The sequence below is a fragment of the Hemitrygon akajei genome, chromosome 5, assembly GCF_048418815.1.
Source record: "Hemitrygon akajei chromosome 5, sHemAka1.3, whole genome shotgun sequence".
Classification (NCBI taxonomy): domain Eukaryota; kingdom Metazoa; phylum Chordata; class Chondrichthyes; order Myliobatiformes; family Dasyatidae; genus Hemitrygon; species Hemitrygon akajei.
Genome location: NC_133128.1, coordinates 22,117,308 through 22,137,029, shown reverse-complemented (window position 1 = coordinate 22,137,029; position 19,722 = coordinate 22,117,308). Strand labels below are relative to the sequence as shown.

Sequence of the window (19,722 nt, the reverse complement as noted above, 5' to 3'; positions counted from 1 at the left end):
TAACAGCTTAAAGTGACTGACCTCTCTTCCACACTATTCTCAAACCCTTTCTGGTCATCCCAGGGGTCAACAGCGAGAATAGTCAACGAAATCCTTCCAAATGAGGATCAAACAAGGTCGAAGTCAATCCATTGAACATCGATTCTTCTCGATCTCCATTTTCCAAACTTTTCTTCACTCTCCCTTAGCAAAGAAACCGTTGGCTCTGACCTTTTAAACTTCAGGCATCATATAAAACTTCATTTTTAACTAAACTGCGTCATCCCTTTAAATCACGCAGTGACATGAAGTCATCTTGGCAAATCCAGCCACGAACTGCCCCACCTGACAGGGTGGGTCTTCCTTTTATACCCTGTAGAAAAAACCTGTCACATGACCTCTACTGGCGGGAAAATGACATCACTCCACCATTACCTCATGTCCAGTATAACTTCAACCCCAGTCACGTGACAAGGGTACCACTGTCACGTGTCACGGGTACGTAACACAGGGTTTGGTCTTTTTTGGATTTGTGGTGAGATGGATGTGATCTGTGGTGAACTGGTGGTGAGATGGATGTGATCTATGGTGAACTGGTGGTGAGATGGATGTGGTCTATGGTGAACTGGTGGTGAGATTGGGTGTGATCTGTGGTGAACTGGTGGTGAGATGGATGTGATCTATGGTGAACTGGTGGTGAGATGGATGTGATCTGTGGTGAACTGGTGGTGAGATTGGATGTGATCTGTGGTGAACTGGTGGTGAGATTGGGTGAGATCTTTGGTGAATTGGTGATGAGATTGGGTGTGATCTGTGGTGAACTAGTGGTGAGATGGATGTGATCTGTGGTGAACTGGTGGTGGGATGGATGTGATCTGTGGTGAACTGATGGTGAGATTGTGATCTGTGGTGAACTGATGGTGAGATTAGGTGTGATCTGTGGTGAATTGGTGGTAAGATTGGGTGTGATCTGTCGTGAGACTGGGTGTGGCTATGGTTAACTAGAGATATGCAAATATGTGGTCCGCAATGTAATTACAGGTTAATTATGGATTTAAAATATCTGATCACAATCTTTTATTTGAATGTACTTTATTGGATACGCTATTGTGCTCTTTCTATTTATTAATTCATGGGCTTTGGCTGTTGCTGACTACACCAGCATTTATTGACCATCCTCAATTACTCCTACAGTGCAGAGGCAGTTCTTGGACAATCACCATCACCTCCTTTGGACTCACATATGGGTCAGTTCATGTAAGGATCATATATTTCCATCCCTGAAGGACAACAATGAACCAAATGGGACTTTATGCCAATACAGATGTTCATCTTGAAAAGACTGAACAGATTAGATATGGCAAAGTTATTTCCCATGGTAGGGGAGACTAGGACAAGAGGGCATGACTTCAGGATTGAAGGACGTCCATTTAGAACTGTGACACGGAGAAATTACTTTAGTCAGAGGGTGGTAAATCTGTGGAATTTGTTGCTATGACTGGCTGTGGAAGCCAAGTCATTGGGTGTATTTAAGGCAGAGATAGGTAGGTTCTTCATTAGCCAGGGAATCAAAGGGTATGGGGTGAAGGCAGGGGAGTGGGGATGACTGAAAGAATTGGATCAGCCCATGATTGAATGGCGGAGCAGACATTTGGATGGGCCAAATGGCTGACTTCTGCTCCTATATCTTATGGTCTTATCCCTAGCATGTATTATTGAATTTCAGTTTAATTCATTATTTCAATTAACTAACAATAAATTATTAATTAAACCAGTGTTGAGACGATGGTAGTGTAGTGGTCAGCACATCGCCTTACGGTGCCAGCAACCCAGGTCCAATTCATGCCACTGTCTGTAATGTGTTTGTATGTTCTCCCCGTGACCACGTGGGATTCCTAGAGGAGTCCCAAAGATGAGCAGCACACACAAAATGCTGGATGAACTCAGCAGGCCAGGTAGCATCTATGGAAAACAGTACAGTCGACGTTTTGGGCCGAAAAGACGGATGGGTTAGTGGGTTGATTGGTCACATGGCTTTAACTGGGCAGTGTGGTCTCGTTGGGCCGGAAGGGCCTGTTCCTTTGCTGAATCTCTAAAGAAATAAACAAATAAAATTAATGTATATTTTCCCAGCAAGCATAGTGGGACTTGAACTCCCACCTCTGTATCAGTACTCCACAGCTGTCACTGTCAGTCTAGTAACTCAACCACCTTGCTCTGCTGTGCCTCCAAATTGAAGGCAGAATAAATGGAATTTTTCCCTCTGAGGCTCTTGAGCAAATAGAAGCGATCTGTAAACCCAAGGGAATTAAGTATTTCTGCAAGCATCCACTCAGTTAAGCCGGGAACCTTTTTTTAATGGTTCGGAGCGGCGGACTTGCCAGGGGCAAAAGGATGAAGAATAATTTGCTTTTGCTCGAGCATTTTTCTACTGTTGTCCTATTAGTGCTGTAAAACTCAGTCAAGCAGCAGACACTGAACACAACTCAGCATTCTCAAGCATTCTGTTCTCCGCCTGTGCAACTAATGATAGTTCCTTCTGCGGATCAATGTCCCCTGAGCCGGGCACAGAGCTGTCATTTGTCAGCGTGTCTCCAGATAATTTGTATCTACTCGTAATCGCATTTACTTAACCCTTCCTCGCCTGCTTTCACTCAAGTTTCCTGTTGTTTTTCGATCCAAATTATGCCCACACCCGCTGTTTACCTTCAACACACACCATTTCAAAGAAATGAGCGGAAAATGGACAACAAATTGTAGGCGCGAGATTTTTCCAGATATCCAGAGAAACACACACAAAACGCTGGAGGAACTCAAGAGTTCAGGCAGCATCTATGGAAATGAATAAACAGTCAATATCCTGGGCTGGGAACCTTCATTGAGACTGGAAAGGAAGGGGGAAGATGCCCAAATAAGAAGCTGAGCAAGGGGAAGGAATACAAGCTGGAGATGATAGGTGAAGCCATGTGGGTGGGGGAAGGATTGAAGTAAGAAGCTGGTGACAGGTGGAAAAGAGAAAGGGCTGAAGAAGAAGGATTCTGATAGGAGAGGAGGGAAAGGGAAGAAGGAGGGGCACCAGGGGGGAGGTGACAGAGGAGAAGAGAAGAGTTAAGTGGGGGCAGAGTGATAAATGGAGGAAGAGGGAAGGGGGAGGGGAGAAATTACTGGAAGTTAGAGAAATCAATCTTCGTGCCATCAGACTGGAGGCCACCCAGACAGAATATGAGGTGTTGCTCCTCAGACTGAGGGTGATGTCATTGTGGTAGTAGCCCAGGCCATGGACCGACATGTTGGAATGGAAATGTAGATTAGAATTAAAATGGTTGGCCAATGAAAAATCCTGATTTTTTTGATATTGTGAAGGTGGTCAACCATGCGGTCCCCAATCTACAATCTCCTTCTTCTGGACAGATCATGAACGGTTTTTGCATTGCAGTCCAGAGCGAGTGTTGCCCTTTCAGAAAAGGTGTTATTAACATCAAAATTTTAAAACAATGCTGTCGTCAATGTCCTACATTCCAATAACGAAGCACATGGGGAGACCTTCAACCATCTAGTCTCAATTCACATATGATATAAAAGAGACCATTCAGCCCATTGAGTCGAAACCAGATTTCAGAGCAATGTCATCAATCCACTTCCTATTGTATTTCTCTATATTCTAATATCTCACGTGGATCTCACTCACTTTAAGACTGAACTGATTCTATAACCTATGAACTCACTTTCAAGGGCACTATAACCCTTGTTCTCAATATTTATTTATTATTTAGTATATTATTTGTTTTTCTTTTCATATTTGCACCGTTGGACACTGGTTGTTCGTCTGTCTTTGTAGATTTTCATTGATTCAATTGTGTTTCTTTGAATCTACTGTCAATACCCACAAGAAAATTAATCTCAGGGTAGTATTGGTAACTTTGATCATAAATTTACTTTGAACTTTGATGGGGCCTGGCCTAGATGATTACTGCAATGTTGCACTGATGAGCTGTAGCATTGCTGCATTTCAGGAAAATCAAAGCCCCATCTTTTTCTGCAAATTCTCAGTCAATTAAACATTTCAGTAGTGCACTGAGACTGATAAATTTTTGCTCAGCAGGGGTGTTCAAGATATGTAACAAGTTAATGTACGGATTACCTCAGCTCAAGTTAAGTAGCTATATCTTCTCTCTGTGATTGTGAAGTTCAATAATACTACATGAAGTGAAGACTGTGCATTTTCCCTTTGCTCTAACCAACATTATCCTTGCATTAAAACCACCAAAGGCACTTGTGCTGGTTGTTTACTTCATCCTTCTTTATACACAAACTGACTCTGACACATCGTACAAAAATAACCAGTTTGTGATATTCATTGCCCAAAGCATCCTTAGACCTTTCTGACAGTTGACAAGATATTTTATACATCCACATCTGCCCTTTCCTCCAGTACTATGGTGCATTGTTACTCAAGAACGCTGAATCTTTCCACTCTTGTCTGTTAACTCAGTTCATAAGTCTGGGCCCTAACCCACCAGAGGCAACCAGTAATTACCTAGCAATGTTTTTGAGGAAAAGTGTCTGGAGAATTGGAATTTGTAGCACAGCTAAATTGTTGTATTATTATTGGCTTGTATGAACATTCTTCAATGTGTTGCTAATCTATGTATTATTCTTTGCTTCAGGGATCGGTTATCTTTCCTCAAACATTCTTGTAATTCTAAGACAGATGAAACTTTTCATCACACTTTTAGGTGACAAATGAACCAGAGTCAGCGAGTATTATGGCATAGAAACAGGCTCTTTGGCCTATCGAGACCATGCTGACCTGATTTTCTACCAAGTCCCATCTCCCAGATCCCTCCAAACCCTTTTCATGTAACCATCAACACCCTCTTAAATGTCACAATTAAACCCATATTACCACTTCATTTATTTAATCATTTGTTTATTGGAATGCACTGCAGAATAGGCCGTTCCGGCCCTTTGAGGCACGCCATCCAACAATTCTCGATTTAATCCAACCCTAATCACGGGACAATTTACATAACCAATTAAACTGGTACATTTGGACTGAGTGAGGAAACCGGAGCACCCCGGTCACGTGGAGAACATACGAACTTCTTACAGGCAGTGTCAGGAATTGAACCCTGATCCCTGGCACAGTAAACTGTTGTGTTTATCACTACGCTACCATGCCAACCCCATTTCCACTGGCAGCTCATTCCATACTTGCACCACCATCTGACTGATGGAATTGATGGCTTTGTGGCAAAGTTTGTGGATGATACGAAGATAGGTGGAGGGGTAGGTAGTGCTGAGGAGGCAATGCGATTGCAGAAGGACTTAGACAAGTTGGAAGAATAGCTAAAAAATGGCAGATGGAATACTGTGTTGGGAAATGTACGATAATGCATTTTGGTAAAAGAAACAATAGTGCGGACTATTATCTAAATGGGGAGAAGGTTCAAACATCAGAGGTGCAGAGGGACTTAGGAGTCCTGGTGAAAGACTCCCAAAAGGTTCATTTACAGGTTAAGTTTGTGGTAAATAAGGCAAATACGATGTTGGCATTTATTTCAAGAAGAATAGAATATAAAAGCAAGGAGATAATGTTGAGCCTTTATAAGACTCTAGTCAGGCCGTACTTAGACTATTGTCAACTTCTTTGGGCCCCATATCTCCGACAGGATGTGTTGTCATTGGAGAGAATCCAGAGGAGGTTCACAAGGATGATTCCAGGAATGAAGGGGTTAATATATGAGGTGTGTTTGGCAGCTTTCGGGGCCTGTACCCACTGGGATTTAGAAGAGTGCCCGGGATCTCATTGAAACCTACCGAATGTTGAAAGGACTAGACAGGGTGGATGTGGAGAGGATGTTTCCTATAGTGGGGTTATACAGAACTACAGGGCATAGCCTTAAAATTAAGGAGCGACCTCTTAGAACAGAGGGAAGGAGGAATTTGTAGCTCGAGAAAATAGGAGAGAACCACATCCCGTTGTCAGACAGAAGCCAGTATGAAATAATTCCTTTCTAAAAGCAATTAAGCTGATTTTCAGTGTTGAAAACTCAAAAGTAAAAACTTCCACCAAGAAAAATTCAGGAGATACTCAGCAGGTCAAGCAGCATCGGAAGTTAATTGAGTTGAAATATTAATTTCCATTCTCTCTCAACAGATACTGTTTGACCTGCTAAGTATTTTCAACATTTTCAGTGTGCCTTTTTTTTCTGATTTTCAGCATCTGTGCCGTTCTTAACTAATGGTGTCTAGCAGTGTTAGCAAAAAGCTGGTAACAGTGCAACTCTCTATTCCGCCAACTCATTTTCCTCCTTCTGGAACATGCTTGATATCGTTCCTCTTTCCACAGTTTATCTTTCCTTCTGCAAGAAAATCCAAAATGAATTCATATAAATCAAGCTAATTACGTCAGTAAATCAGCAAGTATCCAAGAGCCCTGCAAAGCTAGTATTCCAACCCTGCCAGAGGCACTGTAGTCCTCATCTGCTGCAGTTAATCTTTTCTTACACGTACAGATTCTTATTCATGCCTTCCCTAAGATGGATTTCCTCAACCTGGTCTCTGCAGAGCCACTGAAAAATAAAGCACTGCATATCCTTGGAATCTTGAATAAAATCAAAAGATGCTGGAGCAGTATATAAAATTGTGAGGGGCCTAGCTAGTCTTTTTTTGTCTGGGGTTGGGGAATTCAGAAAAAGAGGACATAGGCTTAGGTGACGGGGGAGAGATTTAGTAGGAAAATGCGGATTAATTTTTTTCAACCGGGGATAGTCTATATATGGTATAAGCTGCCAGAGGAAGTGTTTGGGACAGGTACACAAACAACGTTTAAAAGACACCTGGACAGGTACATAGATAGGGAAGGTTTAGGGAAACATGGGTCGAAACTTGAGTGAAAATGGGTACATCCAATATCAGGATCAAACCCGGTGGCTGGAGCTCTGAGGAAGCATTGTTTATGACCAATACTAGAAGACGTCCATTTCAGCTGGGTGGAGGAAAGTTTAGAAGAGATGTCAGAGATAGGTTTTTTATACAGGGAGTGGTGATTGCCTGGAATGCACTGCTGGTGGTAGAGTTAGATTCATTAGAGCCATCTTAGATAGGCACATCCCTGAAAGAAAAAAAGAGCTATGTGGAAGGGAAAGGTTAGAATGATCTTAGAATAAGATAAAAGGTCAGCACAGCTTTATGGGCTGAAGGGCCTGTACTATGCTGTAATGTTCTATGACTGTATTCCACAGGTCAGGCAGCATCTGAAAAGAGTGAAAAGGACTTAGCAAGTCAGATTGATGACCTTTCATCATTACTAGAAGAGTTTTCCTCATCACTTGTAATGAAAGATCACCAACCCAAAATCATAATTCCCCACAGGTGCGGCAGAATATCTCCAATATTGTCCGATTTAATTGATCAAGAATCATAGGTGACTTTACTCGATTGATCAGTGATAGACTTGAACCTGTGTTTATCTTCCTGGTCTGGACTTCCACTTGTCAGAAAGATGGTTACAAAGCTGTTCTTTCAGACTGCGGTGATCCAGTTTGTACATAACCTTGCCGTCACTGCCTGTAAAGAGTTTGTACATTCTCCCTGTGGAATGTGTGTGTTTCCTCTGGCTCCTCTGGTTTCTTCCCACAGTCCAAAGATGTACTGGCTGGTAGGTTAATTGGTCATGAAAATTGTCCCTTGATTAGGCTAGGGTTAGATTGGGGTTGCTGGGTGACACGGGTCAAAGGGCGCAGTATCTCAATAAAATAAAATAAATGGTGACTAGGCTCTCACAGAAAGAGAAGTTCATTATCATCCACCCTGAGGATTCATCCTCCAGCACCGGTGCATTGTGGCTGCTGTCCGAACCATTGGATGGTGTAGTAACCAGATATGGCTAATCTAACACCACCTTCCAAATCTCTGATACTCAATGCCTTCAAAGACAAGGGCAGCAGGTTCAGGGGATTATCTCTACCTGCAATTTAATCCTACAAGTCACATATTATCTTTATTTGGAAATTTATTGTTTTTCCTTGCAAAGACGAAGCATCCTCAAAGACAGCCAACGTAGTTTTATCAAGGGCAGTTTCTCTTCATTGAATTCTGCTGTTGTATTATATTGGCATATTATTGTCACATGATGGTTGTAAGGTGATAACTGTTTGTGAACCTTAGGTCCCACATCACCAGGTTCAGGAACAGTTACTACCCTACAACTCCTGAACCAGCATGGATAACTTCAATCACCCCAATACTGAACTGACTCCAAAACCTCAAGAATCATTTTCTAGGACTCTACAATTCATGTTTCCAGTTCTACTTTTCTTTGAATGACTTCCCTCAATATCTATAAATAATTATATGGTTATATAAATAAACTCATTGCTCTAATATACTTCCCTAAACCTCTAAACCTTGGTATCTCTCTAAGCAACACACACAAAATGCTGGAGGAACTCAGCAGGCCAGGCAGTATCTATGGAAGAGAGCGCAGTCGAGAACCTTCATCAGGATATCTCTTCTCACTTATAACGGACATTAAACTTGTTGATCACAGAACATAACAACAATTTGGAATCAACCTGTGGTTGCTCTATTAGAATATATCCATAAACAGTTCACTGTCAAAATAAATTTGCTAATGTATCCATGAGGCACATTGGGACATTTTGCATTGCTGTGTTCTTCTACAGTATGACTCATTTGTTTATTTATTGTCTCCATTGGGCATCCTTTCAAATATCAGTTGAGTTTTATTTTCCCTTATCTGTCAGTCACTCCTATATGTTTTCTCAATCCATCCTAGTTGTGAATAGCGTTCAGAGGACTTTTTTGAAAAGATGAGTACATTTAAGGGAACACATCAGATTGAGAGAACATTCCTATCAGTAGCCCTTCCCTTTAATACAGAGACAGACAACAACAAACTGGTCAGTTTATGTTCCTGGATATTTGATATGGTTCTGAATGTCAGCGCTGAGGTGAGACCTGATGGCCTGTGAAGCGTTTGTGTTCACTTCACAGAGAAGTATCATGTTGGGAAAGGGAGGAGAGCGGCAGTTAGAATGAGATCTTCAGCTGTCCTGAAAAAATAATGAAGTAGATAGTGTTCAGATATTTTGTTGAGAGCCAGCAGCTCTTATATCACATCACTAATACCATTCCTTCATCTTTTATTAAGACTATTTCCAAGTTTAAATGTTAGAACTGTTAACTGATGTATTATCTCCCATTTATTGCAAGTTCAACAAACACTATTGTTGTTATTTAATAATGCACTTTATATATTTAGGGTAATATGTCTGCTTGGTTATAAATATTCTCTGTTCATCTTCAATGTGATGATATCAACTAAATTAGAGAAGATAAAAATAGGAAATGTTCTTAAGTATATCTGTCTGACAGAAGCCATCCATGTAGCAATGGTTAATGGGCTACTAACTTGGAAAGATTGCGACGTCAGAGTATAAAACCAATAACTTTTTTAAAGTTGCTTTTGATGTACAGATAGATTAAAATTATAAAAATGAAATCCACAGCTTGTTCATTGGGAAGGAGGATATTTCCATTACATTGAAGATAACACATCACCCCCTCCCCTCTCAACACACACACATAATAAAAGGTAAAACACATTTAGTATAACGCTATTACAGTGCCGGTAACTAGGTTCAATTCCCGCTGCTGTCTATAAGGAGTTTGTATGTTCTCCCTGTGATCACGTGGGTTTCCTCTGGTTACTTCCCACATTCCAAAGACGTAGAGGTTAGTAAGTTAAATTGTCTCATGGATGTAATTGAGTGGCGTGGGCCCATGGGCCAGAAAGGCCTGTTACTGTGCTGTATCTCTAAATTAATAACTGACCATTTACCTCAACTTAATTGTAATGACCTTGTCAGTGTTACAAGTCAGAGAGAACAGAGGAGGCTCCGGCTGGACTTGCCTGTGGGTTACAAGAAGAGCTTCATCATTTTTGTGAGCAGCATCATTTCATGGTAGATATTTAACAAACACAACGCTTACCGTAAATCCACATGTAATTAAAATAGATGTTATTAAGAAAGTTTCCAAAGTTTTCTAATGAATAAGCTGTGCAGTAATGCATCTGAAATATGGACAAATACAGCTGCATTGTTGTACATTCCAATCACTTTCTTAGGAACAGGATGTGCTGGCGTTAGAGTAAAATGGATCTTTGACAGTCAACTCAGAATCAACAGGCTGAAAAGCCAGTTTCCATTCCATGACTCTGCCTCACCATACTTTAAGGGAGAGAGATCCAAAGACTCATAACAGTCAGAAAAAAAAGCCTCATCTCTCTCTTAGACAGCCAATTCCTCATTTTTAAATAGTGACCCTTAATTCTAGATTCTCACACAGTTGGGTTCATCTTCTCCACATCCACCTTGTCAAGACTATTCAGGATCTGAACATGCTAGGGTTTTATTAAAAAAAACTCTTAATTTTAATTGAAGACAGCTATTTTAATCTTTCTTGTAATGTTCAATGTTAAAAGACTGTGACGAGACTAAGTTATTGTTGGCCTTCAGGTGGAATATTGCACCTACACCTTTAAATAGTTAGGAAAACTTTGAAGAGGATGCAGAGGAGATTTACCTAGCATAGGCAGACTAAAGAAATGTAAGTTGTTCTCCAGGATTAAAGATAAGATTAATAGAAGTTGACAGATAGTTTCATAGCGTGCACTAGAAGAAACTGGTGGAAGTATTGATAATTAATGGTAACAAGGCACAAGGTGAGGATTATTCTTATCCAGTGAGTTGTATTAATCCTGAAACTTCATTTGATGGTGTCTTGGAAGCAGTATCATTTGTAACTTTAAATGAACTAAATAAATAATTGTCAATAGTTGGCTAGTCATTTGGAAAGGGATCAGGGATCTATAATAAATTGGTTTGTTATTGTCATATACTGAGGGGCAGTGGAAAAACTTGTCTTGCATAATGTTCATACAGTTCAATTCATTACATAGGTCACAGAGGTAAAATGCAACAAGAGTGTTACAATACAGAGAAAGTGCTGTACAGCTAGACAAGGTCATAACCGGTAGATTATAAGGTCAAGATGCATTTTATCATGCGAGGGAACTGCTCAATAGTTTATAATAATGGGATTGAAACTTGAGCCTGAAGGTACGTGCTTTCAGTCTTTAGTATCTCCTGCCTGATGGGAAGGAGGGGAGAATGTCCAGGTAGGTCTTTGATTATACTAGCTGTTTTACTAAAGTAGCAAGAAGCATCAACAGAGAAGATGGAGGGAGGTGAGGTACTGAGCTCTCTGCGCGTTCTTGCGTTCATGGGCAGAGCAGCTCGCAGACCAAGCCATGGTGCATCTGGATGGTCGGCTTCAGAGTCATAGAAAAGTTCAGCACAGAGATGGCTGAATGTTATTGAATGAACAAATTGCAGTGTGTTATTAATGAGTGCCTCTCAAAGTGCTTCATGATGGTGGATGCCAAAGTAACCGGCCGATAGCTATTAAGGTATGTTACTTTATTTTTCCTAGGCACCAAGGTGATAGTGGTCTTCCTAAAGCAGGTGGAGCTTCATTTTGTAGCAGAGAGAGCATAAAGATGTTGTGTTCCTCCTGCAGGTTATTGAGACAGACATTCTATGATTCAAGAATAGCTTCTTCCCCTCTGCCATCAGATTTCTGAACAGTCTGTGAACCCGTGAACACCTCCTCATTATTCCTTTCCATGCACTATCGTTTATTTTGTAATGTGTAAATTGTCCTTGCATTTTACTGCTGCTGCAAGCCAACACATTTTATGCCATATAAGACTATAAGACAAAGGAGCAGAATTAGGCCACTCAGCCCATTAAGTCTGCTCTGCCCATTTGATCATGACTAATTATTTTCCCTCTCAACCCCATTCTCCTGTCTTCTCCCCATAACCTTTGACACCCTTACTAATCAAAAACCCATCAATTGCCAAGTTAAGTATATCCTATCACTTAGACTCCTCAGCCATCTGTGGGAATGAGGTCTACAGATTCACCACCCATCTGGCTAAAGAAATTCCTCCTCATCTCTGTTCTAAAGGAAAGTCTTTCTATTCTGCAGCTGTGCCTTCTGGTCCGAGACTCTCTCACTGTTGGAAGCATCCACTCCCTGCCCACTCTATCTAGTCCTTTCAAAATGTGTTAGGTTTCAATGAATCACTTCCTCATTCTTCTAAACTCCAGCAAGTAGAGGGCCAGAACCATCAAATGGCCTTCAGTGCTATTGACAACTATTATCAGTACGAGGCTGTGCAAAGTCTGTCTTGCACTGGTATCTGATTTTGATTCTGTTTGAGCATCTGCAGTCTCTTGTGGCATCTCCAGTCTCGAACGGGTGTGACATGCGCCAAGAAGTGCCCAGTCAAGCCTTTGGGGCAATGCAAGACAATCAAGAGCTGTTCCAGAATTCGAGGGTGGCAAGGTAGCATGACACTATTACAGTGTCAGTGACCTGGATTCAGTTCTACCACTGTCATTAAGGAGTTTGTACGTTTTCCTGTGATGGTGTGGGCTTTCCCCCTATGCTCTAGTTTCCTCCCATATTTCAAAGAGGTACAGATTAGTAGGTTAATTGATCACATTGAAATAATTGTGTGGCACGGGGTCATTGGGCTGGAATGCCTGTGACCTTGCTGTATCTCTAAATATAAAGCATAAATATAGTCATCATTGATCCATAGGGAGACTATTTTCAGCCAGGTAGCTCTGGAGTAAACAGGGCTAAATCATCTAATTACAAGGCATGTGATTCCATGACTGGTCTGTATCTGTTTAAGGATGATTCATTTTGATTCTCCACACAGGTGACCTTATGCATCTTCCGCCGTACTTAAGGGTGGACTTCCTGATTCACAGAGGCATAGCCGGTCCAAGCAGAGACCTTGGTCAAGGGCACGCCTGTCTGGAGCCACAGAGAAGGAGCACCATGAAACGCACACAAGTCATGGAGCCAATCCCAATGGAAGCAGCTAGCAGGGACACTCAGCAATGGCAATCAAGCAACACTTCGACGTTACCTCAGAGGGAGGGAGCAGACCGTGGCAAAGCTCCCAAACTGAGCAGCTCGCAGGAATCGTTACTGGACAATCGCGGTCACTTGAAACAAGGGAACAACCCCTACGCAAAATCCTACACACTGGTATAACAAATGCATGTCTGTACAAGGCTGTATATAGTTCAATTTAAAGCTACCTTTTTTACTGGTTCCAATATTTATAATCAAAGATTTGCCAAAATATAAAAAAAAATTAGATATTGCAAGGACTTTGTTGTGATCCAGAGTGTGACATGTCTGAGCAAATGAATGTCTGTGCATTTTTTTAAGAAGCCCTCTGATTGTCTGATATGCACAGATCATGGCGTTTTTACTCATTTCCTATGAAATGCATGGAGGCAGAGTACAGACATTGACATTAGCAAAAAAAAACAAAACGCGAGGAAAACCATTGCAGATTCTGTCACCTGCTAAAAATAAGACATGAATAGTTTAAATATCGCACAAATAAAGGAAAACGGCATTTGTGGTCGAAACAGCGATCCCTGATTGATTGAAGAGTTTGCAGCCAAGTACCCACACCACCTTTCAAAGTCAGCAAAAAGCAGTGGCTTAAAGTAACATGGCATTAAAGGTGGCTGACTGGGGCCCATTTTGTTGACGTACATCATTTCAAGCTTTTCTTTTCTAGTGTTCATTAGGCTAAGGATTAACATTAGTTAATATTTTTTTGAAATATAATTATTCTATTTAAAGACTTTACACTATGGACCCTCAAGGTTGGGAGTCAAAAAAAAAGCTTGGCATCTATGTTTCCTTTGATTTACTGACCATATTTATGTATTATATATCCATTTATGTATGTGTGTGTGTGTGTGTGTGTGGTATCTATTTATATAATAGCACACAGTCACACACACATATATATATAGGAGATATATGGAATATGTATGTGTGTGCGTGCGTGTGTGTGTGTGTGTATATGTGTGTCTACGTGTAACTGTAAATGGGTTAAAATTTATTTTAGGTAAATAAACTTTAAGAGAGAAAGAAAACCCAATAATAACTAATGTTTCAGCTACATGTGTGTCTACCTCCTCAAGCTTGCATTTGTCAGACAGGTTCTGGCTTGAAGCTCTAACCAAAGTTTGGTGACCTTTAATTCTTTACTACATAGCTGTTTGTGTGTATTTTCTGATGTTAAATTTTATCACTTGCCTCATGCAGAACTTTTCAGTCTCGTTGTTATAATAAAAAATTTTGAACAACAATAACAAAACAAATATATATATACTATATATGTATGCACTATTTTACAAAAGAGTGACTGTTGGAATTAGGTGACCGTGACTCAGAGGGAGTGACCAGTGGTCTTACTTAAGACTAAGAAGATTTCGTATTCTCAAGGTCATTGGTTGGTGCGTTTCATGGAAATGGAGCAGGTTATTGGGGGAGGGGGGAACATTTCGTCTAAAACACAATGTCGCAGAGAAAAAAAAGCTTGTCGGATACTGCATCATAAACCAATAAGGAATGTCCAAATCTTGGAATGTGATCTCCAAAAAGCTAGTCCACCCCTGTGCAAGAAAATTTATTGTATTCAGTGATTTTAAACCACTCGCCCTGAATCTCATTCCCCTCAACCAGGCATGATTTGGCATATTTTTCAGTGTTTGGACACATGCATGTACATTGTGTCTGCTTGGAATGAGGGTGTTTCATCTGTGAAGAGACTTAGATATTACTGAACATCACTGTTCTTATGATAAGGTTTCACTCCTTTCCTGGTTTAGCCTACCAATTTGCCTTTTCAAATAGTCTGCTATTAAAATTGAAATAAATTGCTTCCAATGTTGTTGATCTTCTCTCCTTAGCTAACGATAGGAATTCAGTGTCTTATCCCTCAACATCTCCTGTCTGTCTAAGTCTGCCTATGAGAAGAGGTAACCATCTTTGAACATGTTAGCTTCACCCTATGTTCTACCCAGATAATTAACAACTTGATCTTGTATCATTTACCTTGTTTTAATCCTCTTGCAAAAGCTCAAGCAAAGAACATTTCTAGAAGAGAATGTTGGTACAGCATTCTTAAATGATAAAACTACAGCTGTGCACAATTATTTTTGGAATGTAATAGAAGGGTTAATTTTAATAGTCTTTTAATTAGGTTAATGCTGGGATGGTGACTGGTTTCTGTATTACATTGAGCTACACTTAATGACCATCGTATTAGGTACCTCCTGCAGCTGCTGTTGCCCATCCACGTCAAGGTTCGACATGTTTTGCATTCAGAGACGCTCTTCTGCACCCCACTGTTGTAACTCATGGTTATTTGACTTACTGGCACCTTTCTGTCAACTTGAACTGATCTGGCCATTCTCCTCTGTCCCTCTCTCATTAGCAGGGCATTTTTGCCCGTAGAACAGCCAATCACTGGATTTTATTTTTGTTTTTTTTGCACCATTCTCTGTAAATGTTAGGAACTGTTGTGTGTAAAAATCCCAGGAGATCAGCTGTTTCTGAGGTACTGAAACCTTCCCATCTGGCACCAAGAATCATTCCACAGTCAAAGTCACCTAGATCACATTTCTTCCCCATTCTGATGTTTGGTTCAGTGATTCCATTTATTATCAAAGAATGTATACAGTGTATGACCTGAAATACACAGCCTTCGCAGACATCCGCAAAAAACAGAAGAACCGCGGAAGAACGAATGACAGAAAAACATTAGAACCCCAAAGCCTCCTCCCCCTCCCCCACACAAACATTGGCAAGCATCAACTTCCCCTTCCCCTCCACCCACTTCAGCAGAAAGTGTCAGCACCCACCAAGCAACAGCAAATCCCCCAAAGAGAGACCATGATCTGCAGTTAACAAAAACTGTTCTTTACCCAACAGTTCAATGTGCCACAGTTTCCCTCTCTCTCACTACCAAGGGACAGGGAGATATCACCCATTTCACAGCAAAAGGGGAAATGAACAATCACTGTTACGATGTTACAGTCTGCCATGTTGCTTTTTCATTCCGGGATTCTCCGACGCAAGAATCGGCAGCAAACTCTCCCCACCATTGAGAAAGAAAGACAGAGAGTGATCGCTTGACTACAGAGACCTCCATCCACAGCAACCACCCCCTGATGTTCCTCCTCCCACAACATCTCAATTAGCAGCACCGGCCAGGAATTGATCATCCACGGGGCCGTGCAGGGCCACACCCTGGCATCTTCCATGCTGCACCTAGAGAATGAAAGAAAATGGCTGGTAGGCCGGTGAGCTCCAAGTACAGGAACTCGTCACCATGAATAGCCACAGTTTTGAGTGCTATTGCATTTCAGGGATCTCAATAGACCCCGAGCCACGTTGAAAAGGAAAAAAGGGAGACATTAAGCTGTTTCCACAGATGAGCTCAAATAGGCAACCATTTGGCGTCATCTTAACTCCACCTGGTCTGAACCACAGCTGAAGCTCTTGACAATGTCTGCATGCTTTTATGCATCGAGTTGCTGTCACCTGTTTGCCGGCTTGGATCGGGCGTCACGGTTGCGTAATGGCCTGGGCGTTCCAGAGTTCAGAGTTCAAATTCGGCATCATTGTGTAAGGAGTCTCTGTACATCCTCCCCATGGGTTTTTTCCATGTCCTCCAGTTTCCTCCCACAGTCCAAAAACGTACCGTGTAGGTTAATTGGCCATTGTTAATTGTCCTGTGATTAGGTTAGGGCTAATCGGGTTTGTCAGGAGCAGCATGGCTCTAATGGCCCAGAGGCCTACTCTGCACAGCATCGATGTATAATCTTTGCATAAATGAGAAGCTGTGCAGGTATACAGCTGTACCTACTAAAGTGGCCGCTGAATGTACATCCACCATAATGAATCTCCCTTCTGGATTTATGCCTTGGAGGCAATAGTTCACCCTCACAATGGAGGCATCCAGCTGCTGTTTACTGCAGCTGTGCACTTGGTCCTCACTTTGCAAAGGCATGCGTCTGCCATACAGAGAGATTTGACCTGATGAAAACTAACACTATTGTGGTGGGCACTACAGTAGCATAGTGGTTATTATTTTAAAAGAAAATACTTTAGTAACACAGTGTAGAGTAGCCCTTCAAACCAGGTCTCCAACAGCAGCACCTAACAAACTCAATTAACCCTAACCTAATCACAGGGCATGCACAATGACCAACTAACCCACACGGTGCATGTTCAGATTGTGGGAGGAAACCAGAGGACCCAGGGAAAACCCATGCATTCCATGGGGGGGACATACAGAGACTCCCTTACGTTAGTGAGACACTATTACAGCCTGGAGACGTCCAGAGTTCAATTCCGGCATCATCTGTAAGGACTTTGTACATTCTCCAGGTGAACTTCTTAGAATTCCTCCGGGTGCTCTGATTTCCTCTCACAGTCCAAAGACATACCAGTTAGTAGGTTAGTTGGTGACTGTAAATTGTCCTGTGATTAGGCTAGGGTTAAATCGGTGTTGCTGGGCAGTGAGGCTCATTGGGTTGAATGGGCCTGTTCTGTGTTGTAAAATAATCAACCAAATAAAAGATGCCCACTGCCATGATAAACTCAATGCTCCTTTGGCATCACTGCAATATATATTTATATTAGAGCTGGCAAAACCGTATATTTTACAATTCTCTAGTTGAATCTCAGGTCTGGAAGGACAACATAAACCTTCTTTGTTTTACCTACAGTGCAGCAAGTGGGAATACAGACATAACAATGCAAGAGATCTGTGATTGCTTGGTTTGACAGGAGATCATGCCCATTTGTCTACCATGGATGCCAAGATAAATGACTTGTCTCTAGCGGAGACGTGTTAGCATTTCGTCACATTTGTAATGGAATGGTAGGGGAAGTGTTTGTGCTCATGATTCTCCAGCATGCCGACTTCTGAAACTTTACTTCCATCAATGAACGAAGAGAAGTTGCTTCCTTTTGTGAAGGTAGTCAGTGAGCAATTCACCTTTCCCAACTCCACGCAGGAGATCATAAACACTCTCAGGACCCATGTGATTGGACAGGACTCTAGGAAGTGGGTTCCTGAGAAAAGTAAATGTATTTCCTATAAGATATATATCCATGAAAATGCAAGACAATGCCACCTGTGTCATACAAAATGGACACATAAATGCTACCATCTAATATAAACACCACTATGAGTAGTGTGCCTTGTACGACATATTGGCTCCAAGTCCTACATTGATAAGCTGAGAGCTGGCCACTTAATACTGTTCTCCCAACAACAATACACCTCTTCTCACAGGAAAGCAACAATTTCCCGATTGCTAAATGTGTAAGTCATTATTTTATTATCGATGGATTTCATTAATTTTCCAACTAACCATTGTTTGGTATCATCGTTAACTTATTAACCAAGCTAATTACTGTAAATTCTGATACTTGCCACTTTTAAGATACACTACAGAATCTCAATTTGCATATTACAAACACTTTCTAATTATTGTGAGTTAAAAAAAGCAAATGCTTAAATTAGCCATGCAAGTTGTTGAATGAAGAAATGCTTAAAGTAATGATTGCAAGCACGTCAAAGAAATCTCTGCATATGTTCACCAAATTATTACAAGTCCTCAAAACGTTGATGCCAGTGACAGTTGCTCAAACTAATCATTGTAAGAACTTGTACTTCAAATTGACGAAGTTTTAATAAGTTTAAAAATGCAAAATGACAGGTCTTCTAAAACTATTCACTTTGAAGATTTCCTTCTCAAATAAAAATTAAATAGGTACCACTTAGTTTTACCAAGTTTGTAGGAGGTTCAGACAAAGACAGAACAGAGTAATGCATCCATGATCTTTCCTTCAGCTTTAAATGCATAAAATATTAAAACTGAATTATTGAATATCACCCTAAATCCAAAACATAGCCATCAACAATACCAATGTCTAGTGTTTATCCTTTATTAACATTTTTTACATGAAGTACAACTCTATTACCAAGGAAGCATGACAGTTAGCGTATCAGTTTACAGATTTAGTGACCTGGATTCATGTCCCAATGCTACCTGAAAGGAGTTTGTACGTTCTCCTCGTGACCACATATGTTTCCTCCAGGTGGTCTTGTTATCTCCCATATCCCAAAGACATACAGGTTAGTAGGTAAAATAGTCACTGGGTGTAATTAGACAGCCCAGAATTCTTGGGCTGGAAGAGCCAGTTACTATACTGTATCTCTAGATTTAAAAAAAATCAAGACATCACATAAATTTAATTAAATTTTACAAGCTTCCTTATTTTTAGAAAGAGTGAATATTCACTTGGCACGATATGCTTAAGCCTACTGTTTGTTAAGATATCTCCCAGGATTTCCTCTGTCCAGCTCTGCTTCCCACTCTGAGGAATGGTGTAGGAGGGAGAGAAAGCACAATCAGGGCTCTGTCAAGATCATAAAATCGAAAATCTACTTTGTACTGCAACTTAGTGGCCCTGTCTCATGTGACCTTGTGTTACTCAAGTCCATGTTTCACTCCCATAACTCTCTCACATCAGTCAGTCTGATATTGATCGCTGTTTGATTGCAAATGGTTTTATAAAGACTTTTTTTTTCTTATTGTTTGTGGGACATTCCACTGATAATTGTGCAATAAAAACATACATTTTTGATGCACACCAATGCTGAATGTGTATTTTCTTGTGGAACAGGATTCTGAGGCCCAGAAATACAGTCAGATAGTGCAGGTACTATGGACTGAATTACAG

General features: G+C 40.9%; 1 protein-coding gene across 6 annotated transcripts in view; it reads left to right on the top strand.

Moving 5' to 3' along the window:
• LOC140727541 (cell adhesion molecule DSCAM) overlaps positions 1–19,521 on the top strand; it is a 779,430-nt gene extending 759,909 nt beyond the window's left edge. For all 6 annotated transcript variants that reach the window (XM_073045003.1, XM_073045002.1, XM_073045004.1 and 3 more), the window contains one exon: positions 12,806–19,521. In XM_073045003.1, coding sequence (XP_072901104.1) covers positions 12,806–13,146 — 341 coding nt within the window. In that variant the 3' untranslated portion in view covers positions 13,147–19,521. The remainder of the gene's footprint in view (positions 1–12,805) is intronic.
• The last annotated feature ends 201 nt before the right edge of the window (positions 19,522–19,722 follow it).